The sequence below is a fragment of the Protopterus annectens genome, chromosome 10.part0 (assembly GCF_019279795.1).
Source record: "Protopterus annectens isolate FY-2018-M chromosome 10.part0, PAN1.0, whole genome shotgun sequence".
Taxonomy (NCBI): domain Eukaryota; kingdom Metazoa; phylum Chordata; order Ceratodontiformes; family Protopteridae; genus Protopterus; species Protopterus annectens.
The window spans coordinates 704,272,662-704,294,416 of NC_056744.1; the positions used below are offsets into that span (position 1 = coordinate 704,272,662).

The window sequence follows — 21,755 nt, forward strand, 5'->3', positions numbered from 1 at the left end:
TTCAGTATACTCTACTGTAAATTTCAGTCAAGTTTCAGAATATGACATTCATATTCAGATGATGTTCATCGTGTTTCACTGTTGCAGTCGTTACTCTTGGGTTATCCTGCTGGCAGGCTACCCGCAGTCGGCCTGAATTCCAAAGTCTTGGTCCGGCTTCGGTTGCTGTTGCCTCTTCCCTAACTTCAGTGTGCCAGGGGTATAAAAGATGCAGCCAACACCATTTTCTTCAGTCTTTTTTGCCGCGCAGTGCCCGAAGCAAAAGCAGTTCGCAAGTGCCGGTCGCCCGACTCCTGAGATTTTCTACATAGAATTTCAGATCCGAAGTCTTCATTAAAGCTAAGTACCCCATTGGGGAAACTTTTTTCTTGCTCCAGACCAATGTCAGAAAAAGTTAACAACTGTATTTCTTGTGGGAAGCAAATACCTCATAAGGATTTTCATTCTTACTGTATTCCTTGCCTAGGCCCTGATCACAACATTGCTAGCTGTCGGTTTTGTGCTAGATTTAACCAACGCACTATTAAACGTCTGTATGATTTTTGCCTTTCATTACTTTGGCCAAAGGATTAATTATATAATGCCGTCAGAACAGCCGATGACCGGAGTTTATAAAAAGTGTGAGGAAAAGGACAGGCATCCGAGGTCCAAAACCGACGTGGAGGCCCCCGCTAGGCCAGTCGCCGGTTCTCAGTGAGGCGCTTTCACAGCCCCTGACGCCCGCTACCTCAGAGCCACAGGCCGCTTCCGACTCCCACGTGGAGCTGACTAGGCCTCTGGATACTCAAGGTATTGGACTCTCGGAAACTATTCCCTCAGATGGGTCTGGAGCCGCTGAGCAGGCATCGGCTTCTGAGGGTGTTTTCAGACCTACACAATTATATGTCAAGCCAATGTCAGCTTCAAAGACTAAAACAGCTCTAAAGACAAAGAAACAAGTGCAGCATTCTCCTGGACAGACTTCCATGCCTAAGAAACAGATGCTTAAAATGGTCGAAGACCTAATTACTTTGATCAGGGGTTCCTATCCCCCTCCTGATAAGAGGCCTAGGCAAGAGACAGAATATGATTCTTCTGATCAGGTTTCAATTTCCTCTGATTCCTCTTCTGAACAGGGGTACTCTTTTCCTCTCTATGAGGATTCTGATGCTGAAGAATCTATTCCTTCAGCCTCTCCTCCTGAGGCTTATTCTTTTGGGGAAACCCTGCATACCATGAGGGAGCATTTTCACTGGGAGAGCCAAGATTACTCAGAATCTAAGAAAAGGCTCAGAGACTTTCTTTTACTACCTCAGCACAGACCTCTTGCTATTCCACCTGTTCTAGACATTGTAGATGATGTATTTTCAGAGTCCGGCCTGTCTCCTGACTCTCTACCCCCTGCACCTGCTAAGCCAGACAGATACTATAGGGTTCCAGACTCTCATAAATTTCTATGTAAAAACCCTGCTGCTGACCCAGAAACTATATCTCAGGGTCCCAAGGGGGTCGAGGCTTCCACTGCAAAAACCCTGTCCCCTCTGATAGGGATTCTAGGGCCCTGGACAGATGGGGGAAAAAGGTTTACACTTCTGCTACCTTTGGCTGTAAGGGCTTTAAATTGTCAGTTTCATATGCTTAAATATCAGCAATACTTAATGTCACTGCTTAAACAGAAAATGTCAAATTCTGAATGTTCTGATAACAAGGAAATGCAGGATTTATTGCATGCATCTGAACAAGTGGGAAAGCATACTTTGCAATGTGGTTTTGATTCACTGGAGGCCTCTTGCAGGGCCGCTGTTACGGGTTCTGTCGTTAGAAGGCATGCTTGGTTAAAGGAACAGAATCTGCCTGATCATGTTAAAGTAAAATTATTGGATGCTCCATTACAGCATGATACTTTGTTTGGTGTTAAGGCAGAAGAGGTGTTGAAGAAAATGGAGGATAAAGCGAAATCCTTGCAGACAGTTAAGGATTTCCTACAGGTACAGCCACCCAGATTTAGCAGGAACTGGCCTTCAAAGAATTGGTCCTTTCCAGTCTCTGACAGGCCACAAAGAGGCAGGACGCCCCAGAGGCAGGTCCCAGCGCCAAGGCTCATACAGGCCTAAACAATGGGGTGCTTCTACCTCCAAAAGCGGAGAAGACAAACCACAACCATACAGGAAACAGTCCCAATGACTTTCCTCTGCCAGAACCAAGCACTTATCTTTTGGCAGCCCCCTTAGGGGGAAAACTAGCACTTTTTTCACCAAATTGGAACATAACCCAGGACAAATGGGTCTTGAACATAGTGTCTCAGGGCTACAGGTTCCACTTTCACACCCTGCCAAGGACAAAAGCTATGCCAGACCTGCCACACAATCAATGGGCAGAGGCACAAAAGCAAGTTTCATCCCTCATGGACATGAGGGCCATTCAACAAGTACCACAACAAGAGCAGGGACAAGGATTTTACTCAAGACTTTTCTTGGTGCCGAGAAAGGACAAAGTCTGGAGACCAATACTGGACTTGTCTATTCTAAACACATTTCTGGACATTCCAAAATTCAAAATGTTGACTCTGCAGCAGCTACTACCCATGCTGGGTAAGAAGGCTTGGCTCGTAACTTTGGACCTAAAAGAGGCATACCTGCATGTCCCAATCAGACAATCTTGCAGAAGATACCTCAGGTTCATAGCTGGCTCAATGCACTACCAATTCTCTGCACTGCCCTTTGGCTTATCTACTGTGCCCAGGGTCTTCACAAAATGCCTGGCACCAGTAATTGCATTTTGCAGACAAAGAGGAATTCAAATATATCCTTACTTGGACGACTGCCTTATTCAAGCAGAGAACAAAGACATTCTACTAAAGCATCTGGCGTTTGTAAAAAGATTCCTAATTTGCCTAGGGTATGCAGTAAATGAAAAGAAATCAAAACTAGTACCCTCTCAAGAGATAATATTCCTGGATGCAAGCTTAAATACAACTGCCCAGATGGCTTATCTCACACCAGACAAACAAAAGCAACTGACCTTCTTACTTCAAAATGTTGGCAGCAAAGACCCAGTTATCTGCAAGAAAATTCTGCAGGCTTTGGGCTTCATGACATCCTGCATTCTGCTAATTCCATATGCCAGACTGTATATGAGGAAACTACAATGGTATCTAAAAAGTGTTTGGACTCAACATTGCCACAGCCTGGAAACATTAATTACCCTCATTCCCTGCCTACAACAGGAGTTTCGATGGTGGGCACAAGCCTGTCACCACAACAAGGGACAGCCATTCACTTTACCCACCGCCAGGCAGACACTAACAACGGATGCATCAGATTATGCCTGGGGGGCCCACATGGCAGGAAAATGTATTCAGGGCACATGGCCCGCAAGCCAGATGCATCTTCATATCAATCAAAAAGAGATGCTAGCTGTTCAGAATGCTCTGACAGATTTCAAAGATCTACTTCATCCAGGACAACTACTGATAAAGACGGACAATACTACAGTCATGTGGTACATAAACAAGCATGGAGGCACACATTCCTACCCCCATTGCAGATAAGCCATGACTTTGTGGGACACAGCATTGACTTATCAAGTTCACCTGCAAGCACAATTCCTGCCAGGAAAAATAAATACTCTGGCAGACGAACTAAACAGAAACCTCATGGATCCCCACAAGTGGAAACTGGATCCACAAGTCTTCAGCATGATAACAAGGAAATGGGGATGCCCAGACATAGATCTATTTGCCTCCCCTCACAATTGCCAACTACAGAGATACTGCACAAGGATTTATCACAAGCAAGCATGGAAAGTGGATGCCCTATCCTTCAGCTGGTAAAACCTAACAGTATATGCCTTTCCTCCACTGCCTCTCCTCCCCAAGGTACTCCTAAAGGTCAGACAAGAGAAGCTAAAAATGATACTGATTGCCCCAGACTGGCCACGCCAGCACTGGTACCCAATCCTAAAGAACTTGTCTCAAGGTCCAGCCTGGACATTGCCTCAAACTTCTCACTTACTGACCCAGCAAAACAAACAGATCCTGCACAGCCAACTCAGGAACTTAAATCTGGCAGCATGGCGGATAATGTAGCCATTCAGAACACTCCTCTTTCCAAAGCTGTAATAGATGTTATCTTGGAGAACAGGAGGCCCAGTACCAGAAAATCTTATGCAGAAAAATGGAAGAGATTCTGTGCTTGGAACCAGGAACAAGGAATTGACACGTTTGTACCAAATATTCCTCAGATTTTACAATACTTAACTGAGATGCTGGACAAAGGCCTATCCTTTTCATCAATTAAGATTCATGCCTCTGCCATTTCAGCCCATTACAATGCGGAACCACCTATATTTTCTCATCCCTTAATAAGGCAGTACCTCAGAGGGGCCAAAAACATTAAGAACTCCAAGGAGAGCACCAATACCTGCATGGGACCTCAATTATGTCTTGGAAAAACTCACACTGCCTCCTTTTGAGCCAGCCTCAACAGCTGATATAAAAGTCTTATCCTGGAAGACAGCTGTGCTCCTAGCAATAACCTCTGCAAGACAAGTCTCGGAGATACAGGCACTCATGGCTGTGGAACCTTTTATCATTTTCCATCCAGACAGGGTTTCTCCGAGGATGAACCCTACATTTATGCCTAAGGTAGTCTCCAGTGTGGCCCTTAACCAAACCATTCACTTGCCTACCTTTTATCCAAACCCACAGAACAAGGGTGAGAGACTTCTGCATTCTTTGGACATAGCTACGCTTCTACTTGGACAGAATTAAAGCTATCGGAAAGACTGAGCAACTTTTAGTAGCTTATGCTGCAGGACCACAAGGAAAGGCTATCTCAAAACAGACTATTTCAAAATGGATAGGCCATTGCGTTCATTTTTGCTATTCACAGCATGGCAAATCAGTGCCTAAGGGCATTAGGCCACATTCTACCAGAGCAGCAGCCACTTCAGCAGCCTTCCTCAGAGGAGTACCAACCAAAGACATCTTAGAGGCTGCAACTTGGGAGTTCAGTGCACACTTTTACAAAGCACTACCACCTACCTCTCTACTCTAAATCCAGAGCAGGCTTTGCCACTGCAGTTCTGCAGGGCCTCATAGCCTCTCCTAATCCTATTTAGCCCAGCCACCCATCCTCAGCTTTGGGATTCAACCCAAGAGTAATGACTGCAACAGTGAAATACGATGAACATAGTACAGTTGTGTACCTACCATAAATGTAGATGTTAGAGTGTATTCACTGTTGCAGTCCAGGTTACCCTCCCACCATCCCCATTTCATTTGCTGGGTCTTATCTGTACTTCTCTATTCTATACAACCTATGTGGTGTATTCGCTTGTAGATAAAGGAAATGTTTACTTTAGTGCATGCATGTTTATTGGCATATATCTATTTAGCCTACCCTTTTGGGGGCACCTGACATCTGGGGCAAGAAAAACTGAAGAAAATGGCGTCGGCTGCATCTTTTACACCCCTGGCACACTGACATCAGGGAAGAGGCGACCGCAGCCAATGCCGAACCAAGACTTTGGAATTCAGGCCGACTGTGAGTAGCCTGCCAGCAGGATAACCAACTGCGGGTAGCCTGCCAGCAGGATAACCCAAGAGTAATGACTGCAACAGTGAATACACTTGAACATCTACATTTATGGTAGGTAAACAACTGTACTTTCTTCATGTTTCACTGTTGCAGTCATTACATTTGGGTTAGCTGCTTGCAGGTAGCCCTCAGTCGGCCTGATTAACAAAGTGTTTGGTCCTGCGTCAGTTGCTGTCCCTTCTTCCATGACGTCAGGTTGTCAGGGGTATAAAACATGCAGCTGATGCCATTACATCAGTCTTTCTTGCCGTGCAGTGCCCGAAGCAGAAGTAGTTCCCAAGTGCCGGTCGGCCGACTCCTGAAATGTTCGTTTTTGAGTTTCAGAACCGAAGTCTTCAACTAAAGCTAAGTACCCCGTTAGGGAAACTTTTTCTTGCTCCTTACTGATGTCAGTAAAATTTAATAATTGCATTACTTGTGGAAAGCAAATGCCTCATAAAGATTTTCATTCGTATTGTATTCCTTGCCTAGGCCCTGACCACGACGTACCTTTCTGTCGGTTTTGTGCTTTATTTAATCAGCGCACTATCCGTCATCGGTATATTTTCGCCACTAAATATTTTGGTTCTCTGTTTAATTATCCAGAAATGTCGTCAGTTAGCCATCCAACTACCGGAATTCCGAAAAAACGCAAAAATAAAGACAGACAGGCCGCCAAGGTCCAAAACTGCCGACGACGCTTCTCCTAAGCCAGTCGCCAGTTTGCCGGTACTCAGTGAGGCACTTTTGCAGCCCCGATACCCACTACTTCTGATTTTTAGGCCTCTACTGAGACCCATTCGGATTCTGCTATGCCGCGAGATGCTTCAACTATGGAACCCGTGGATGTCTGTACCTTGGATGGGTCCAGAGCCACTGTGCAGGTACCGGCTTCTGAGGGTGTATTTAGGCCTACGGACCTTCATATTAAACCGATGCCTCCTTCTTTACTTAGGCCTAAATCTCGAACCATGCCCAAAAAAAACGATGCCCAGGCCACATGCTCAAGCCTCTATGCCTAAAAAGCAAGTTATAAGAATTGTTGAAGATCTAATAACTGTAATCAGGGGTAGCCAACCCCCCCCCCCTTCTAAGAGGCCTAGGACTGAAGTTGATTATGAATCTTCTGATCAGAATTCTGTTTTTTTCTGATTCTTCGGGTTATCTGGATTTGCCCTTATCTACTTATGAAGATTCTGATGCAGAGGACTCCATTCCCACTGTTTTCCCCTCCTGTGGATTTTTCTTTTGGGGAAACCTTACATACTCTAAGGGAGCATTTCCACTGGGAAAGCCAGGATTTTTCTGATTCAGAAAAGAGGCTTAGGGATTTCCTTCTCCTACCTCAGCATAGGCATTTAGCTATTCCTCCTGTACTAGACATTGTTGATGATGCTTTTTTGGAATCTAGTTTGGCCCCTGATTCCTTGCCTTCTGCTCCCAGAAAACCTGACAGATACTACAGGGTCCTTGAGTCCCACAAGTTCCTTTTTAAAAATCCTATTGCAGATTCAGATACTATTTCACAGGGGCCCAAGGGCATTAAGGCTTCTACTGCTAAAAATCCTGCCCCTTGTGATAGAGACTCCAGGGCACTGGATATATGGGGTAAGAAGGTTTACACTCCTGCAACCTTGGCCATTAGGGCTTTAAACTGCCAGTTTCATATGTTAAAGTATCAGCAACATGTTATTGGACTGTTTAAACAGAAAATTATGTTGATTCCTGACTGTGTGGAAAGTAAAGAATTACAGGATTTAATGCATTCTGCTGAACAAGTTTGAAATACTTTGCAATGTGGTTTTGATTCATTAGAGGCCTCTTGCAGGGCTGCTGTTACTGGGTCTGTGCTCAGAAGGCATGCTTGGCTTAAGGAGAAATCTTTGCCTGATCATGTTAAATAAAGCTAAATTGTTGATGCTCCTTTAAATCAGGACCGCCTGTTTGGCAACAAAGCTGAGGAAGTTCTTAAAAAGATGGAAGATAAAGCTAAATCTCTGAAGACTGTTAAAGATTTTTTACAAGTTTAGCCTCCTAGATTTAGTAGGAACTCGCCCACTAAGAATCAGTCCTTTCCAACCCCTTCCAGGTCTTCTCAAGCCAAAACCAGACACAGCAAAAACTCCAGGTTTCAGTCCCAGGGGACACGCAGAACTAAGCAGTGGGGGGCCTCCACTTCCAAATCTGGGAATAATAAGACTCCCCCCTTTGGTAAACTGTCTCAATGACTTCCTTTTAAAATTTCCAAGCACTTGTCAACTGACTGCCCCTTTGGGGGGGGGGGGGATTGTTCTTCATGCAAAGAATTGGGAACTCATTACCCAGGACAAATGGGTTTTAAATATAGTGTCCCAAGGATAGAGATTTCACTTTCACACGTTGCCAACACCAAGCGGGTGGCCAGACCTACCCCCAAATCAGTGGGCAGAGGCCCAAAAACAAGTACTTTCTCTCTCATGGGGGCTATTCAACTGGTACCAGAAGAGGAAAAGGGACAAGGTTTCTACTCGACTTTTCCTGGTACTCAGAAAAGACCATTCATGGCATCCTATCCTGGACCTGTCTACTCTAAACACCATTTTGGAGATTTCAAAATTCAAGATGCTGACTCTTCTCCAATTACTTCTATGCTAGGCAAAGATGCCTGGTTGGCAACACTAGATTTAAAAGAAGCATACCTGCACATCCCAATCAGGGAATCTTGCAGAAGATACCTACGCTTCAAAGCAGGCTACACACACTATCAGTTCTCTGCACTGCCCTTTGGCTTATCTACTGCGCAGGGTATTCACAAAGTGCCTAGCTCCAGTTATTGCATTTTGCAAGCAAAGAAATATTCAAATATACCCATACCTGGACGATTGTCTAATACAGGCAGAAAGCCCAGACATACTTTTGAATCATCTGGCCTTTGTACAAAGGGTTCTAACTTGTCTGTGGTACACCATAAATGAAAAGAAGTCACACCTGGTACCCTGTCAACAAATTATATTCCTGGGAGCAAGCTTGAATACAACTTCCCAGATGGCTTACCTTACGCCAGAGAAACAAATTCATTTGACAACCTACTTCAAACAAGTGGCCACACAAACCCTGCTATCTACAAGACAAATACTGCAAGCCTTGGGCTTCATGGCCTCCTGCATTCTTCTAATTCCATATGCAAGACTGCATATGAGGAAACTACAGTGGTATCTAAAAAGCCTATGGTGTCACCATTCTCAGGATCTAGAAGCAATGATTCCTATCATACCTTGCCTACGTCTGGAGTTCCTTTTGTTGGGCAGAGGCCTGCCACCAAAACAAGGGACTATCTTTCACACCACTTCCTGCCGCCCAACCCGTAACAACAGACGTATCAGACTATGCATGAGGGGGCTCACCTGGCAGGGAAGTGCATTCAGGGCAAATGGAACCCAAGTCAAATGCACATGCATATTAATCAAAAAGAAATGTTAGCTGTACAGAATGCTCTGACAGCCTTCAAGGACCACATTCTTCCAGGACAACTAATGGTAAAGATGGACAACACCACTGTTATGTGGTACATAAACCAGCAGGGGAGTACACATTCTTACCCCCTCTGCAGACTAGCCATGGCATTGTGGAACACAGCCTTGAGCTACCAAGTGCACCTACAAGCTCAATTCCTGCCAGGAAAATTAAATACACTGGCAGACGGACTAAGCAGAAACCTCATGGACCCACATGAGTGGAAACTGGAACCAAGGATTTTCAACATGTTGACAAGCAAATGGGGGGAGCCCAGATATAGACCTGTTTGCCTCTCCCCAGAACTACCAATAGAACAAATTTTGCAAAAGGACTCCCCACAAACAAGCCTGGAAAGTGGATGCTCTGTCCTTCAGCTGGAAAAACCTATCAGTCTATGCCTTCTCCCCTCTGCCTCTGCTCTCCAAAGTACTATTAAAAATCAAACAGGACAAACCAAGGATGATTTTGATTGCTCCAGACTGGCCGTGCCAACAATGGTACCCCCTCCTGCGCAGTGTGACACGGTTATCCCCATAGCACCTGCCTCACACTTCTTCCCTGTTGTCTCAGCAGGAGAACCAGATTCTGCACCCTCAGCTTCTAACACCGAACCTTGCAGCCTGGCTAATTACATAATCTCTCCTTTACCGTCCCTCAGTAAACCTGTGATGGATATCATTTTAGAGGCAAGGAGGCCTAGTACTAGAAAATCTTATGCTGAAAAATGGAAAAGATTCTGTGCCTGGAACCAATCTCAAGGGATGAGCACAGCAGCCCCCAATTTACCTCAGATTTGACTATACTTAACTGAGATGCTTTACAAGGGCCTGTCTTTTTTCCTCCATTAAAATCCACACCTCGGCCATTTCAGCTCATTATAACTCCACTCTTCACTCATCCACTGCTCAAGCAGTTCCTTAGAAGTTCCAAAAATTTGAGACCACCCAGGAGAGCTCCAACCCCAGCCTGGGACCTTAACTTTGTTTTGGAAAAACTCACTCTACCTCCTTTTGAGCCAGCTGCTACTGCAGACTTAATTTTTTTTCTTGGAAAACAGCTTTCCTTTTAGCAAACATTTCAGCTAGAATGGTATCTGAATTACAGGCCCTTATGGCAGTGGAGCCTTTCATCATTTTTCATGCGGACAGGGTGTCCCTCAGAACCAATCCATCCTTCATGCCCAAGGTGGTATCCAGTGTGGCTTTTAATCAGTCCATTCATTTGCCAACCTTCTTTCCCAATCCACAGAAAAAAGGGGAACGGATACTGCATTCCTTATGTGTGCACAGTCAACTTAGATTCTACTTGGACAGGACTAAACCTCAAAGGAAATCTGAACAACTTCTGGTGGTGCAGGGGCAGAGGGGAAGGCTATTTCAAAGCAAACCATTTCTAAATGGATAAGCCATTGCATTTATTTCTACTATAAGCACCATGGAAAACCTATCCCCCAGGGGATCAGACCTCACTCCACCAGGGCTGCATCTACCTCTACAGCCTTTCTCAGAGGCTTCCCTACCAGGGACATCCTAGAAGCTGCTACCTGCAGTTCTGTACATACTTCCACCAAGCATTATCATTTGCCAATTTTCTCTAAATCCAGAGCTGGCTTTGCCCCTGCAGTCTTGCAGGGCCTTATAGCTGGTCCTAATGCTATCTAAATTCCTCCTCCCAACCGTAGCTTTGGGAATCTACCCAAATATAATGGCTGCAATAGTGAAATGCAAAGAACATAGTACAGTTGTGTACACTTACCATAAATGTAGATGTTCAAGAGTATTCACTGTTGCAGTCCTGGTTACCCTCCCTCCAGCCCTTTAACTTCTTTTGGTTATACCTCCACTTTTCCTTTACTATGCTTAAAAGTCTTTGTGGTGTATTTGCTTTTTTGTTGGAGGTATATCATTGTACTTTTATATTTAATTGCTTCCCATTAATGGGGCACCTGACATCTGGGGCAAGAAAACCTGATGTAATGGCGTCGACTGCATGTTTTTATACCCCTGACGACCTGACGCCATGGAAGTTGGGACAGCATCCGACACCAACACAGGACCAAGACTTTGTTAATCAGGCTGACTGAGGGCTACCTGCAAGCAGATAACCCAAATGTAATGACTGCAACAGTGAATACACTCGAACATCTACATTTATGGTAAGTGTACACAACTGTACTTTGTGTTCAGTATAGTACATTTCAGTCAAATCTCAACATACTTCACATTATTCAGTCATAAGTTAAGGGTAAAGTAGCAATTACATTATTTAGTCATTAGTTAAGGGTAAAGGGACAGACTTATTTGTAACAGGTTTATTACATTATTCAGTCATTAGTTAAGGGTAAAGTAACAATTATTTTTTACAGCCCTATTAAAATAAGTTATTTAAAATAATAGGTAGTAATAGTTATTCAGTATACTCAAGGTACAACATGGCAGACTTAATTTGTTAATTAATTTACAAATTACAGTACACTTTAAATAATTATTGTGCATTAGATAAAATGTAAAGGTATAGACCTGAAATACAGAATGCATAAGTTTACTAAACTATTAAGATAAGTTATCTAAAGAGTAGGTAGTAATAATTATTCAGTACACTCAAGGCATAACAGGGCAGGCTTAATTTAATTAGTTTACAGATTACAGTGCACTTTACATAATTATTGTACATTAGTCAGAAATTAAGGATACTAACAGACAATGCAAAGGTATAGACTTGAAATACAGAAAGTATAGGTTTTAGTAAACTGTTATGGCTCATATTCATTATAGTTAAAAAAGGTAAGTACCATTTATAGAGCAAATTCAAATAAAAATGTATAGACTCAAGTTAACAGAGAATATGGTAATTATGTTTCCAGACTACTTAGAAAATTATCTTTTTAGTGCAGATTTCAATTAGTTTTCAGAAAATAGCCACCATGCTTGATAGGCTATTCAATAAGAGAAACAGTACAATGTGTAAATATGTAAATCCATAAACAACAGAAAAATGTTTCATTTGCTATAAGGAAAAAACATCATAGTACACGAAAGCACCAGTTCAAAAGATAAAATACATAGGTAATAAACAATGTAAGTTTACCATTACAGCATACAGAGATATAAAAGAAAAACAGGCTGGGCTAACAGCTCACACACTAACTTAAATAAAAATTCACAAATACAGGTTAATCAGCTTTAAAAGCCACAAAATTAAAAGACATTCATTTTCAGAGTAATGTACAGGTTTTAAATATATCACTCATACAGCAAAACTTAGACTTAAAAATTCTAAAGACTGTGAATCTAGGTAATATAAAATTAAATCATAAAGTTGAGACTTCAGTCCAAACAGGTCATAAATGCTCAAGTGTCACCTAGTGGTCAAAATTAAATTGCATGTTTATTCACCAGATAAAGAAAATTATTCCCTAGTTATAATTAAATCATAAAGTTAAGACTTCATTCCAAACAGGCCATAAATGCTCAAATTACAGTTGCAGGTTTACCAAATATTTTTTTTTATTTTTAGATTATAAGTCAGGTAAAATAAAAGCTGTGTACTGTAGTTAGCAATATAAATGTAAGGAAAGTACAGAAGTAGGTCCCAATAGACTTTCGTCAGGGACCTCGGGGACAACTGTTAGATTAGGGATTCTATGTTAAAGTAGTCATTAGACAGGCTAAAGGGTAAAATAAATTGTTTCATTTATGCATAAAAGACAGTTAAGCAGAACAAAAAATAACCTTGCTGGTCAAGCATGAGAGACAGTTTATTAGAAAGGAAAGATTACTGGACTGAAGCAGTATAATATGTTGTGTTCAGAATAGCAGTTCAGTTAAGGTAAGTGAGTTCATTCAGCCTGTTACTTCAGAGAAGATTACAGACACTCAACCTTGATTATAGAAGACAGGTCAAATAAAGACTATATTAGTTTACGTTGTTCAGCACAAACAGAATATGACGTGCAGTAACTTTGAACACTAATTGTTTACCAGCACTGTTAATGAAGACAGTATTCGGATATTCTGAACATCTAATAAAGCCTTATTAAATGAATTGCAGTCTTTGCAAAATTCATTCTGGAAATTACACAAGGCTTGGTCCATAAAGGAGAGACTGGTACTTGTTCAGCATGAGTTTGGGTAATTAACAGATAAAGACGTTCACTCTCAGTCTCATTACAGTGTTTTCAGCTAATTACGATGTAGTACAGTATTATCAGTTCTTTCAGGCATTTATTGAAATGATGCTGTACTACCCTGCCTTCATCAAACTGATGGCATTGAGATAAATGCCCAGAGAAAATAGCACCAGAATGTTGGATGTAGACAGCTGACCTTCTAGTTATATATCTGGAAAATCACAGCTGAATTAAGCAGTATATTTGGTTCATATGTCAAATTTTAGAGTCAAATAATTTTACTTTTATCATTGATATAGTTCATATTAGTGTAGAATAATACTGTTATAAACAGGTTGTTTTTCATTGTGTTGACTATCCACCCGTCTCTCTCTCTCTCTTTCTATATATATATATATATATATATATATATATATATATATATATATATCAAAAAGAATAAAAATGTATTATACAATCAATAAACTTGCTAATTAAATATGTCTTTAAATGTGGAGTGAAAAATTGCCTAAAACAAATAGTCATATGTATTCTTTTCCCCCTAGAGTTTGGCATTTCAAAGGGCTGCAATAGAATCCAGGCTGGGACGCAAAAATCCAAATGCCATTCCTTCAACACAGTCATTTTTGACCCAGCAGCGTCAGGTAACCAATTCTGGGAGGAGTCTGTCTGTAGCTATACCTGCTACAGCTTCCAAGTAAAGCATGGCGGTTGACCAACACTGAAGTGACCTTAAAGAACAAAAAATATATTTTCCATTCATTACAAGGCCCACAGCCAGAAAATACCACAGATGCTGGTCATCAGTGATGTTTAATTAATGTTACAAAAGAAAGACTAGTAAATGCTTCCATTTATAAAATGGTGTTGTCTAAGGTACAATTACCAAGAGTGTAATGTTAAGTGAACGGATGAATATAATGGCAACAGAATTTACACCTGGAATCTGGGTGGTACTGTTTTAGCTGAGACATTCTACAAATGGCAAGGATTGGTTTCAGTTTTGTTTTACTATGTAATATGCAATACTTAGAGTTCTTTGTTGATAAATGGTGATGCTAGTGATAATGGCTTTGCAGACATTTTTATTTTTTCACTGACCGAGGAGCCATTCTCATATATTTGGCATTCCATTTTTCTTGCATGAGATTCTTTTGCCTTGTGAAGTATCTTTTATACACTGGAGTCTAAAAACAGATGTGATCATTTTAGTGAGTAATTATAGACATGTATAAATCGTTTTGCACTTTTAATCAGTTAATTCTTAAAGCTGCAATAGCGTTCTTTACATTTTTTGTTATCCTTATGAGTATTTCTGATACTGATTGCTAGCAAGGGAAATTTTTAAAACTGTGATGTATTTTGTGTTTGTAATTAATTTTGATAGTATAGTGCCCTAGCTTTTTAACATGGAACTTTTGTTAAATAGAACTTGCGATTACATTAAGCACTTCTAAAATGCTGCCTATGTATCTTAAGGTGGGGGATTCCATTTGGGATCAATTTTAAACCTAGCTGTTAAAACAGGAACAGAAATTGGAGTTGTACTTGTAGTTTAGAAAATGATCTTTGGTGGTTCTTTGAATGCATCGCATCATTTTGAACATTACATGTTCTGTAGTGACCAGTGAAAATTTGAATTGTGTTCTTTGGGTATTTATTCCTGAAGGGCATTCTCACTTTAACCACACTAACTGTTCATAAGAGCACAGTAATGAATTTTATCAGGTAGTGCTGATACACACTGGAGGAAAAGCGAAAACCCATACTTAGAGTTGTATGACCGTAGAAAAATATGGTGTTACATAATGTGGGTGTAGGAAATGACACATTTTATATTTTATTAAGAGAGTTTATAGTTTGTCTATTTTAGTAAGAACTGCATATTTACATGCAAAGAGTGAATCATTGCATTCTTGGTATCGCATGTAGTTTTAATTTTAGCAAATCTACATGAATGAATTTGAATGCCAAGCACCAAAGTTCAGAGTATATGTTGTAGAATCATTGTCTTGCCTAACTTTAATGCTTATGTTATGCGTAGTCACAAAGAAGTTAAAGCTCTGAATTTTACCAGTCTTGAACAGTTGTAGTATCAGTTATTTTTTTTTTAAACTTTATTCACAAGCTACTGAGGGGGTTTCTTACAACATCTGTGTGTCTGTGTGTGTGCACATGTAGGTTTTACAGGCACAGAATGCTGGACCTGTAAAAATATTGCAGATTTATCAGCATAATCAGCCCTTCTGGCTTTTTAATTAAAATTAAACGGAACCGTGAATGCACAATGGTCATTCTCTACAGCCATTCATTGACATTCTTGAAAACTGCAGTGCAGTATTGAAGGCCTTGTCCAGGCCCAGCTTCACTCAGCAATTCAAATGCAGGCCTTACTCTGGTCCAGCTTCACTCCACAGAATTATTCCACTAATAGCCCCAAATGAGCTGTCACTCCAGGCTCACAAGGCCTATGTCCTTTTTTTTCAAAATATTACTGAAATGTTTCTTGAAGTTTTCTTTCTTACTGCTTCAGGCATCTCCCATTTTATACACTGTTAAATACCAGTTAAAGTCTTGGTGGTCATCGTGTTTCACTGTTGCAGTCCTAACAAATGGGTTATCCGGCTCCCGGTAGCCCTCAGATGGCCAGAATACCAAAGGTAAGTAAAAATAACGTTGGTTGCCGTCGGTTGTAAAGGACGTCAGGGCATCAGATACAAAAGAAGGCAGCCAATGTCACTTCCTCAGTCTTCCTTGCTGTGGAGCCCGAAGCAGAAGCTTTTCATGCACGAGTACCGTTCGGCAGTTTACCTTTGTTGGCTTCTGAACAAAAGTTGAAGTCTACTACAGCTAAGTACCCCATTGGGGATCCTCTTTTCTTGCCTTAACGAATGTCAGAAAAAGTTAATAATTGCCTTACCTGTAGAAAGCAGATTCCTCATAGAGATTTTCATTCCTGTTGTATTATTTGTTTAGGTCTTGACCACGACATTCCCAAGTGTGATCTCTGTGCCTCCTTTAATCCGCGTAATATCCGTTGGGCTAAGATTTTGGCTAGGCAGTTTGGCCTAAGTTCATTGGTATGGCGTCCGCCGGTCTTCAGGCTTCGGATGTTCCGAAGAAGTGTAAGGCTAAGGACCCGCGACAGGTCTCAGAAAGCCAACTCCTCGGATGAGGTCAAGTTGGTCGTCAGTCAGGCGGTAGCCAGTGAGATGCCTTTGCAGTCCCTGCAGTCCACTGATGTACAACCGCAGGTCTTGATTGAGTCCAAGTCCCTTAGGCCTTCAGTCTCCGTTTTGCCTTCTGACCTGTCACTGGTCGCATTTTCTGCTGGAGCCGTAGACGCTAAGCTGACTCCGGTGTCCGAGGCCTCTGTTTTGCGTTCTGACAGAAAACTTCTTCCTTCAACCTCTGCTGCAACTTCGGCGGTTGCCAGGCCTCCTGAATCCTTCAGGCTTGCAGGTAAATCTTCCATTCATAAGCCTATGAAAAGGCAGGCTCCAGCTTCTTCTCATTCCCCTCAATCCCAAATGGTTAAAATGGCTAATGATTTGTTGATGCTTATTTAGGGGTTCACAGCCTCCTCCTCCTAAAAGGAATAGGGATGTCTCCCCTGAGGCTTTGTCCTGCTCAGGTTCTGATTCTTCCAGCATTTCTGCTGATGAAGAGGAATTTTCTCAGGCTTTTTCTCCTTTTGAGAATTCAGATGCAGAAGAGTCCATCCCTTCGGCCTCTCCTCCACACGATTTCTCTTTTGGTGATACTTTAAATACCCTCAGAGAACATTTTAAATGGGAAAGTCAGGATTATCCCCAATCCAAGAAACGGATTAGGGAGCTTCTGGATTTACCTCGGCATAGGCCTCTTGCTATTCCCCGTGGTGGATGTTGTTGATGTTTTTCTGGAAAATTCCTTGTCTCCAAATTCGGTTCATCCTGCTCCCAGGAAACCTGACAGGTACTACAGAGTCCCCGATTCTCATCTGTTTCTTTTCAGGAATCCTTTGGCAGATCCAGAGGTTATATCTCAGGGCCCCAAAGGCGTTAAGGCCACTGTTACCAGGAATCCTGTTCCCTCTGACAGGGAGTCTAGGAGCCTAGATAGGCGGGACAAGAAGGTTTATACCTCTGCCACCCTAGGCTATTAGGGCTACCAGTTGTCTGTTTCATATGTTGAAGTACCAGCAGCACACTTTGGAAGCTATTAAGTCTAGGATAGCAAGTGTACCTCTTTTGGCAGAGAGTAAAGACATGCAGGATTTACTGCATTCAGCCAGTCTGGTCAATAAGCATTCTTTGCATTGTGGTTTTGACATCCTTGAGGCCTCCAGCAGGCCTACGGCTACTGGATCTGTTATTAGAAGGCATGCTTGGCTCAGAGAACAGCCTCTTCCAGAACCTGTCAAGGCTAAGCTTTTATGGATGTACCTTTGCATAAAGACAGTCTTTTTGGCAGCAAAGCAGAGGAGGTACTGAAGAAGATGGAGGATAAGGCCAAATCCATACAAACTGTTAAGGATTTTCTGCAAGTTCAACCCTCTTGCTTTAGCAAGAATTACCCTTCCAAGAGTTGGACCTTTCCTGATACCAGCAGACAGAACTGTTCCAGGATTAGGGGTTACAAATCTTCTAGGGGGCAGGGGGCTACCTCTCAAAGGTCTAGACGTTGGCAGGCTTCCACTTCTAAAGGGGGAAGCTCCAAGCCTGTATCTCAATCGAAACACTCTCAATGACTTTTTACAACTTCTGCCTGTTCTTGCTTGCTGGGAGAGTCCTTTAGAGGGAAGGTTGGCCCTTTTTGCAGATGTCTGGACCACTATCACAGATGACAAATGGGTGCTCAGAATGGTGTCCCTAGGGCACAAGTTTTCTTTCCGCACCTTTCCAGCTCCCAAGGGATTCCCGGACATTCCTCCAAACCAAAGGGCAGAAGTAGAAAAACAAATGTTGCCTCTGTCTCATCTGGGAGCAATAGAATCAGTTCCTGCTCTGCAGGTAGGCCAGGGCTTTTATTCCAGGCTTTTCCTTGTTCCAAAAAAAGAAGGCACCTGGTGTCCTATCCTGGATCTTTCCATTCTGAACTCTTTTCTAATAATTCCAAATTTCAAAATGCTCACTCTACATCAGTTGCTACCACTTCTAGAAAAGGATTCCTGGCTGGTAGCCTTGGATCTCAAAGAGACTTATCTGCACATTCCTGTCGGGGAAAGTTGCAGGCAGTACCTTCGTTTCCGAGTGGGCGAGCAACATTACCAATTCTCTGCGCTGCCCTTTGGCTTATCTACTGCTCCCAAAGTCTTCACAAAGTGCCTGACCCCAGTCATTGCTTTTGCAGAAGAAAATTCAGATTTACCCATACTTGGACGACTGTCTGATTCAAGCAAGTACTCAGGAACAACTATTAAAGGATCTGGAATTTGTAAAGACTTCTCTCTTCCCTGGGTTACACTGTCAATGTGGAAAAATTGAAAATGGTACCATACAAGGAGATAACATTCCTGGGAGCGAGTCTGAACACAGCCGCCCAGATGATACATCTCACCCTGGAGAAGCAGTCAAATCTTTCAGTTTACTTCAAGGACTTGGCAAGCCTGTCCCAGCTCACTGCAAGGAAGTACCTGCAAGCTCTGGGATTCATGGCATCTTGTATTCTCTTGATTCCATATGCAAGACTGCATATGAGGAAATTGCAGTGGTACCTCAAGAACATTTGGTGTCAACACTCGGAGGACCTGGATGTGTTGATTCCTCTGCTTCCTCTCTGCAGACAGAGTGTCTATGGTGGGCAACAGTCTGTCTACAAAACAAAGGCATGCCTTTTCGGACACCTCTTGCCACTCAAGTTCTGACTACAGATGCATCGGACTACGCCTGGGGAGCACAACTGGATGGCAGATGCATACAGGGATGTTGGAACACCGAGCAGATGCACCTGCACATAAATCTAAGATAGTTGATTGCAGTTCCGCAGGCCTTACTGGCTTTCAAGCATCTTCTTTCTCCAGGGACCCTGCTTGTCAGGACAGACAACACTAAGGTCATGTGGTACATCAACAAGCAGGGAGGGACTCACTCTTACCCCCTGTGCAGGCAAAACATGAATCTTTGATCTATGGCAGCATCCCTGGACCTGCATCTCCTAGCTCAGTTTCTTCCAGGAAGGCTCATTGTTTTGGCAGACCAGTTGAGCAGGCAAACCCTGGATCCTCTCGACTGGCAGCTGAACAGAGCAGTCTTTTATAGCATCATTCAACGTTGGGGCACTCCTCAGGTGGATCTTTTCTCCTCCCCAGACAACCATCTGCTACCTCTCTTTTGCACCAGACAGCAGCACAGCAGAGCCTGGAAAGTGGATGCTCTGTCCTTCCCTTGGACGTTGCTATTAGTGTACACCTTCCCTCCTCTTCATCTTCTTCCCAGAGTATTAGTGAAAATCAGGGACAAATGTCCAAGGACTATTCTCATAGCTTCGGACTGACCAGACAGCACTGGTATCTCTGAAGCCAGATCTTTTGGTTCAGGAAAGGGGGAACATTCTACATCCTCATCTTCAGTCTCTCCATTTGGGAGCATGGCTCATTGTATGACTCCTTCCCTTTCTTCCTCCCTTTCCCAACAGGTGGTTGATGTGTTGAGGGAGGCCAGGAGGCCTAGCACTAGGAAATCCTATGCTGGCAAATGGTAAAGGTTCTCTCAATGGATGCAGGCTAGAGGGGAGTCTGCTTCTCAACTTAACCTTCCTCTGATCCTGGAATACCTGGCTGATTTGCTTCAGGGTGGTCTCTCTTTTTCCTCTATCAGGATCCATGCTTCAGCCATCTCTGCTCATTGTTCTCTTGAACAGCCCATTTTTCTCTCATCCCCTGATGAAAATGTTTCCCAGAGGTGCTTGCAATTTAAAACCTCCCAGAAGAGCACCTACTCCGGCCTGGGATCTTAATTTTGTTCTGGAGAAACTCACTCTTCCTCCTTTTGAGCCAGCTGCCTCTACAGATTTAAAGTTTCTCTCCTGGACGACCGCCTTCCTCTTGGCTATAACTTCAGCAAGGAGGGTTTCGGAGCTGCAGGCCTAGATGGCCGTGGAGCCTTTTCTTATTTTCCATGCAGATAGAGTCGCTCTGAGGACTAATCCCTCCTTTATGCCTAAGGTGGTTTTCAGCCTGACTCTTAATCAGTCCATACACCTTTTTACCTTCTTTCCTAATCCTCGCAATAGAGGTGAAAGGATCCTACATTCTCTTGATGTGCACAGACAGCTCAGGTTTTACCTAGACAGGACTAAGGACCTTCGGAAATCAGCACAGTTATTGGTCATTTTTGCCCCTGGTGCCCAGGGCAAGGCTATTTCTAAGCAGACCATTTCTAAATTAATTGCACATTGCATTACCTTTTGTTATTCCTTTCATGGTAAAGCTCTGCCTCAAAGGATTAGGATCCACTCTACTAGGGCGGCTTCCACTTCGGCAGCTTTTCTAAGGGGTGTCCCTACTAAAGACGTTTTGGAGGCTGCCACATGGTCTTCTGTTCACACTTGCACAAAGCATTATAATTTGCCTCTTGTTTTCCAGAGCCAGGGCAGGGTTTGCCACTGCTGTGTTGCAGGGCATTATCTCCAATCCTTGATGCTGTTGGTTCCCCTTTTTTCTTTGAGCTTTGGTAATCAACCCATTTGTTAGGACTGCAAAAGTGAAACACGATGAACATGGTACAGTTGTGTACATTTACCATAAATGTAGATGTTTGAGTGTATTCACTGTTGCAGTCCTGGTTTCCCTCCCTCCTTCCCCCTTTTGTAGTCCTCTCCTATTCTTTTTTCCTGGGGTACAGGCTTAAATTGTTATTTGTCAAATTGATTTTTGATTTAAGCCTTATTTTCTGGGGGCTCCTGACTTATGGCAAGAAAGACTGAAGAAGTGACATTGGCTGCCTTCTTTTGTATCGGACACCCTGATGTCCTTTGCAACCAACAGCAACCGACGTCATTTTGACTTACCTTTGGTATTCTAGCCGACTGAGGGCTACCGGGAGCCGGATAACCCATTTGTTAGGACTGCAACAGTGAATACACTCAAACATCTACATTTATGGTAAGTGTACACAACTGTACTTTCACTATCTGCCTATTAGAAGTTGTTGCCTATCTTAGCTAGACTTGGGAACATTTCCATGTGTTACAAACACATATTTAAAGGTGTCTGTTTTACAAGTTGACTTACCAGAATGTTGACACACAAATGATCGAGACCATAGAGTCGAACAGTTGTTTGCTCAATGGTTAATGTCAAGTGACATACTGACACATCATATAAATGGCAGGGGCAGCTGACAACTGTGTACACGAGGAACTGGCCCACAAACATTGCAGACAATAGAGCACAGTATACCTGGAACTGTTGATATGATGTACCTCGCATCTAAATTGCAAAAGGCATTGAGATATTGATAGTCAGGAATGCCTATAACTTGGAGAAGGTGAATAAAGCAAAAAAAAAGTATTGAGTATGCAAAAGAAAGTTAACTGACAAGTTGGACAGTGATAATTACAGCACCTATAAGAGTGGAACTGAGAATATG

The 21,755-nt window shown here is 42.6% G+C and overlaps 1 protein-coding gene across 1 annotated transcript in view; it reads left to right on the forward strand.

Moving 5' to 3' along the window:
• LOC122814194 (protein Hook homolog 1-like) overlaps nt 1-15,263 on the forward strand; it is a 310,008-nt gene extending 294,745 nt beyond the window's left edge. Inside the window, exon 13 of the mRNA XM_044086800.1 lies at nt 13,728-15,263. Coding sequence (XP_043942735.1) covers nt 13,728-13,883 — 156 coding nt within the window. The 3' untranslated portion in view covers nt 13,884-15,263. The remainder of the gene's footprint in view (nt 1-13,727) is intronic.
• The last annotated feature ends 6,492 nt before the right edge of the window (nt 15,264-21,755 follow it).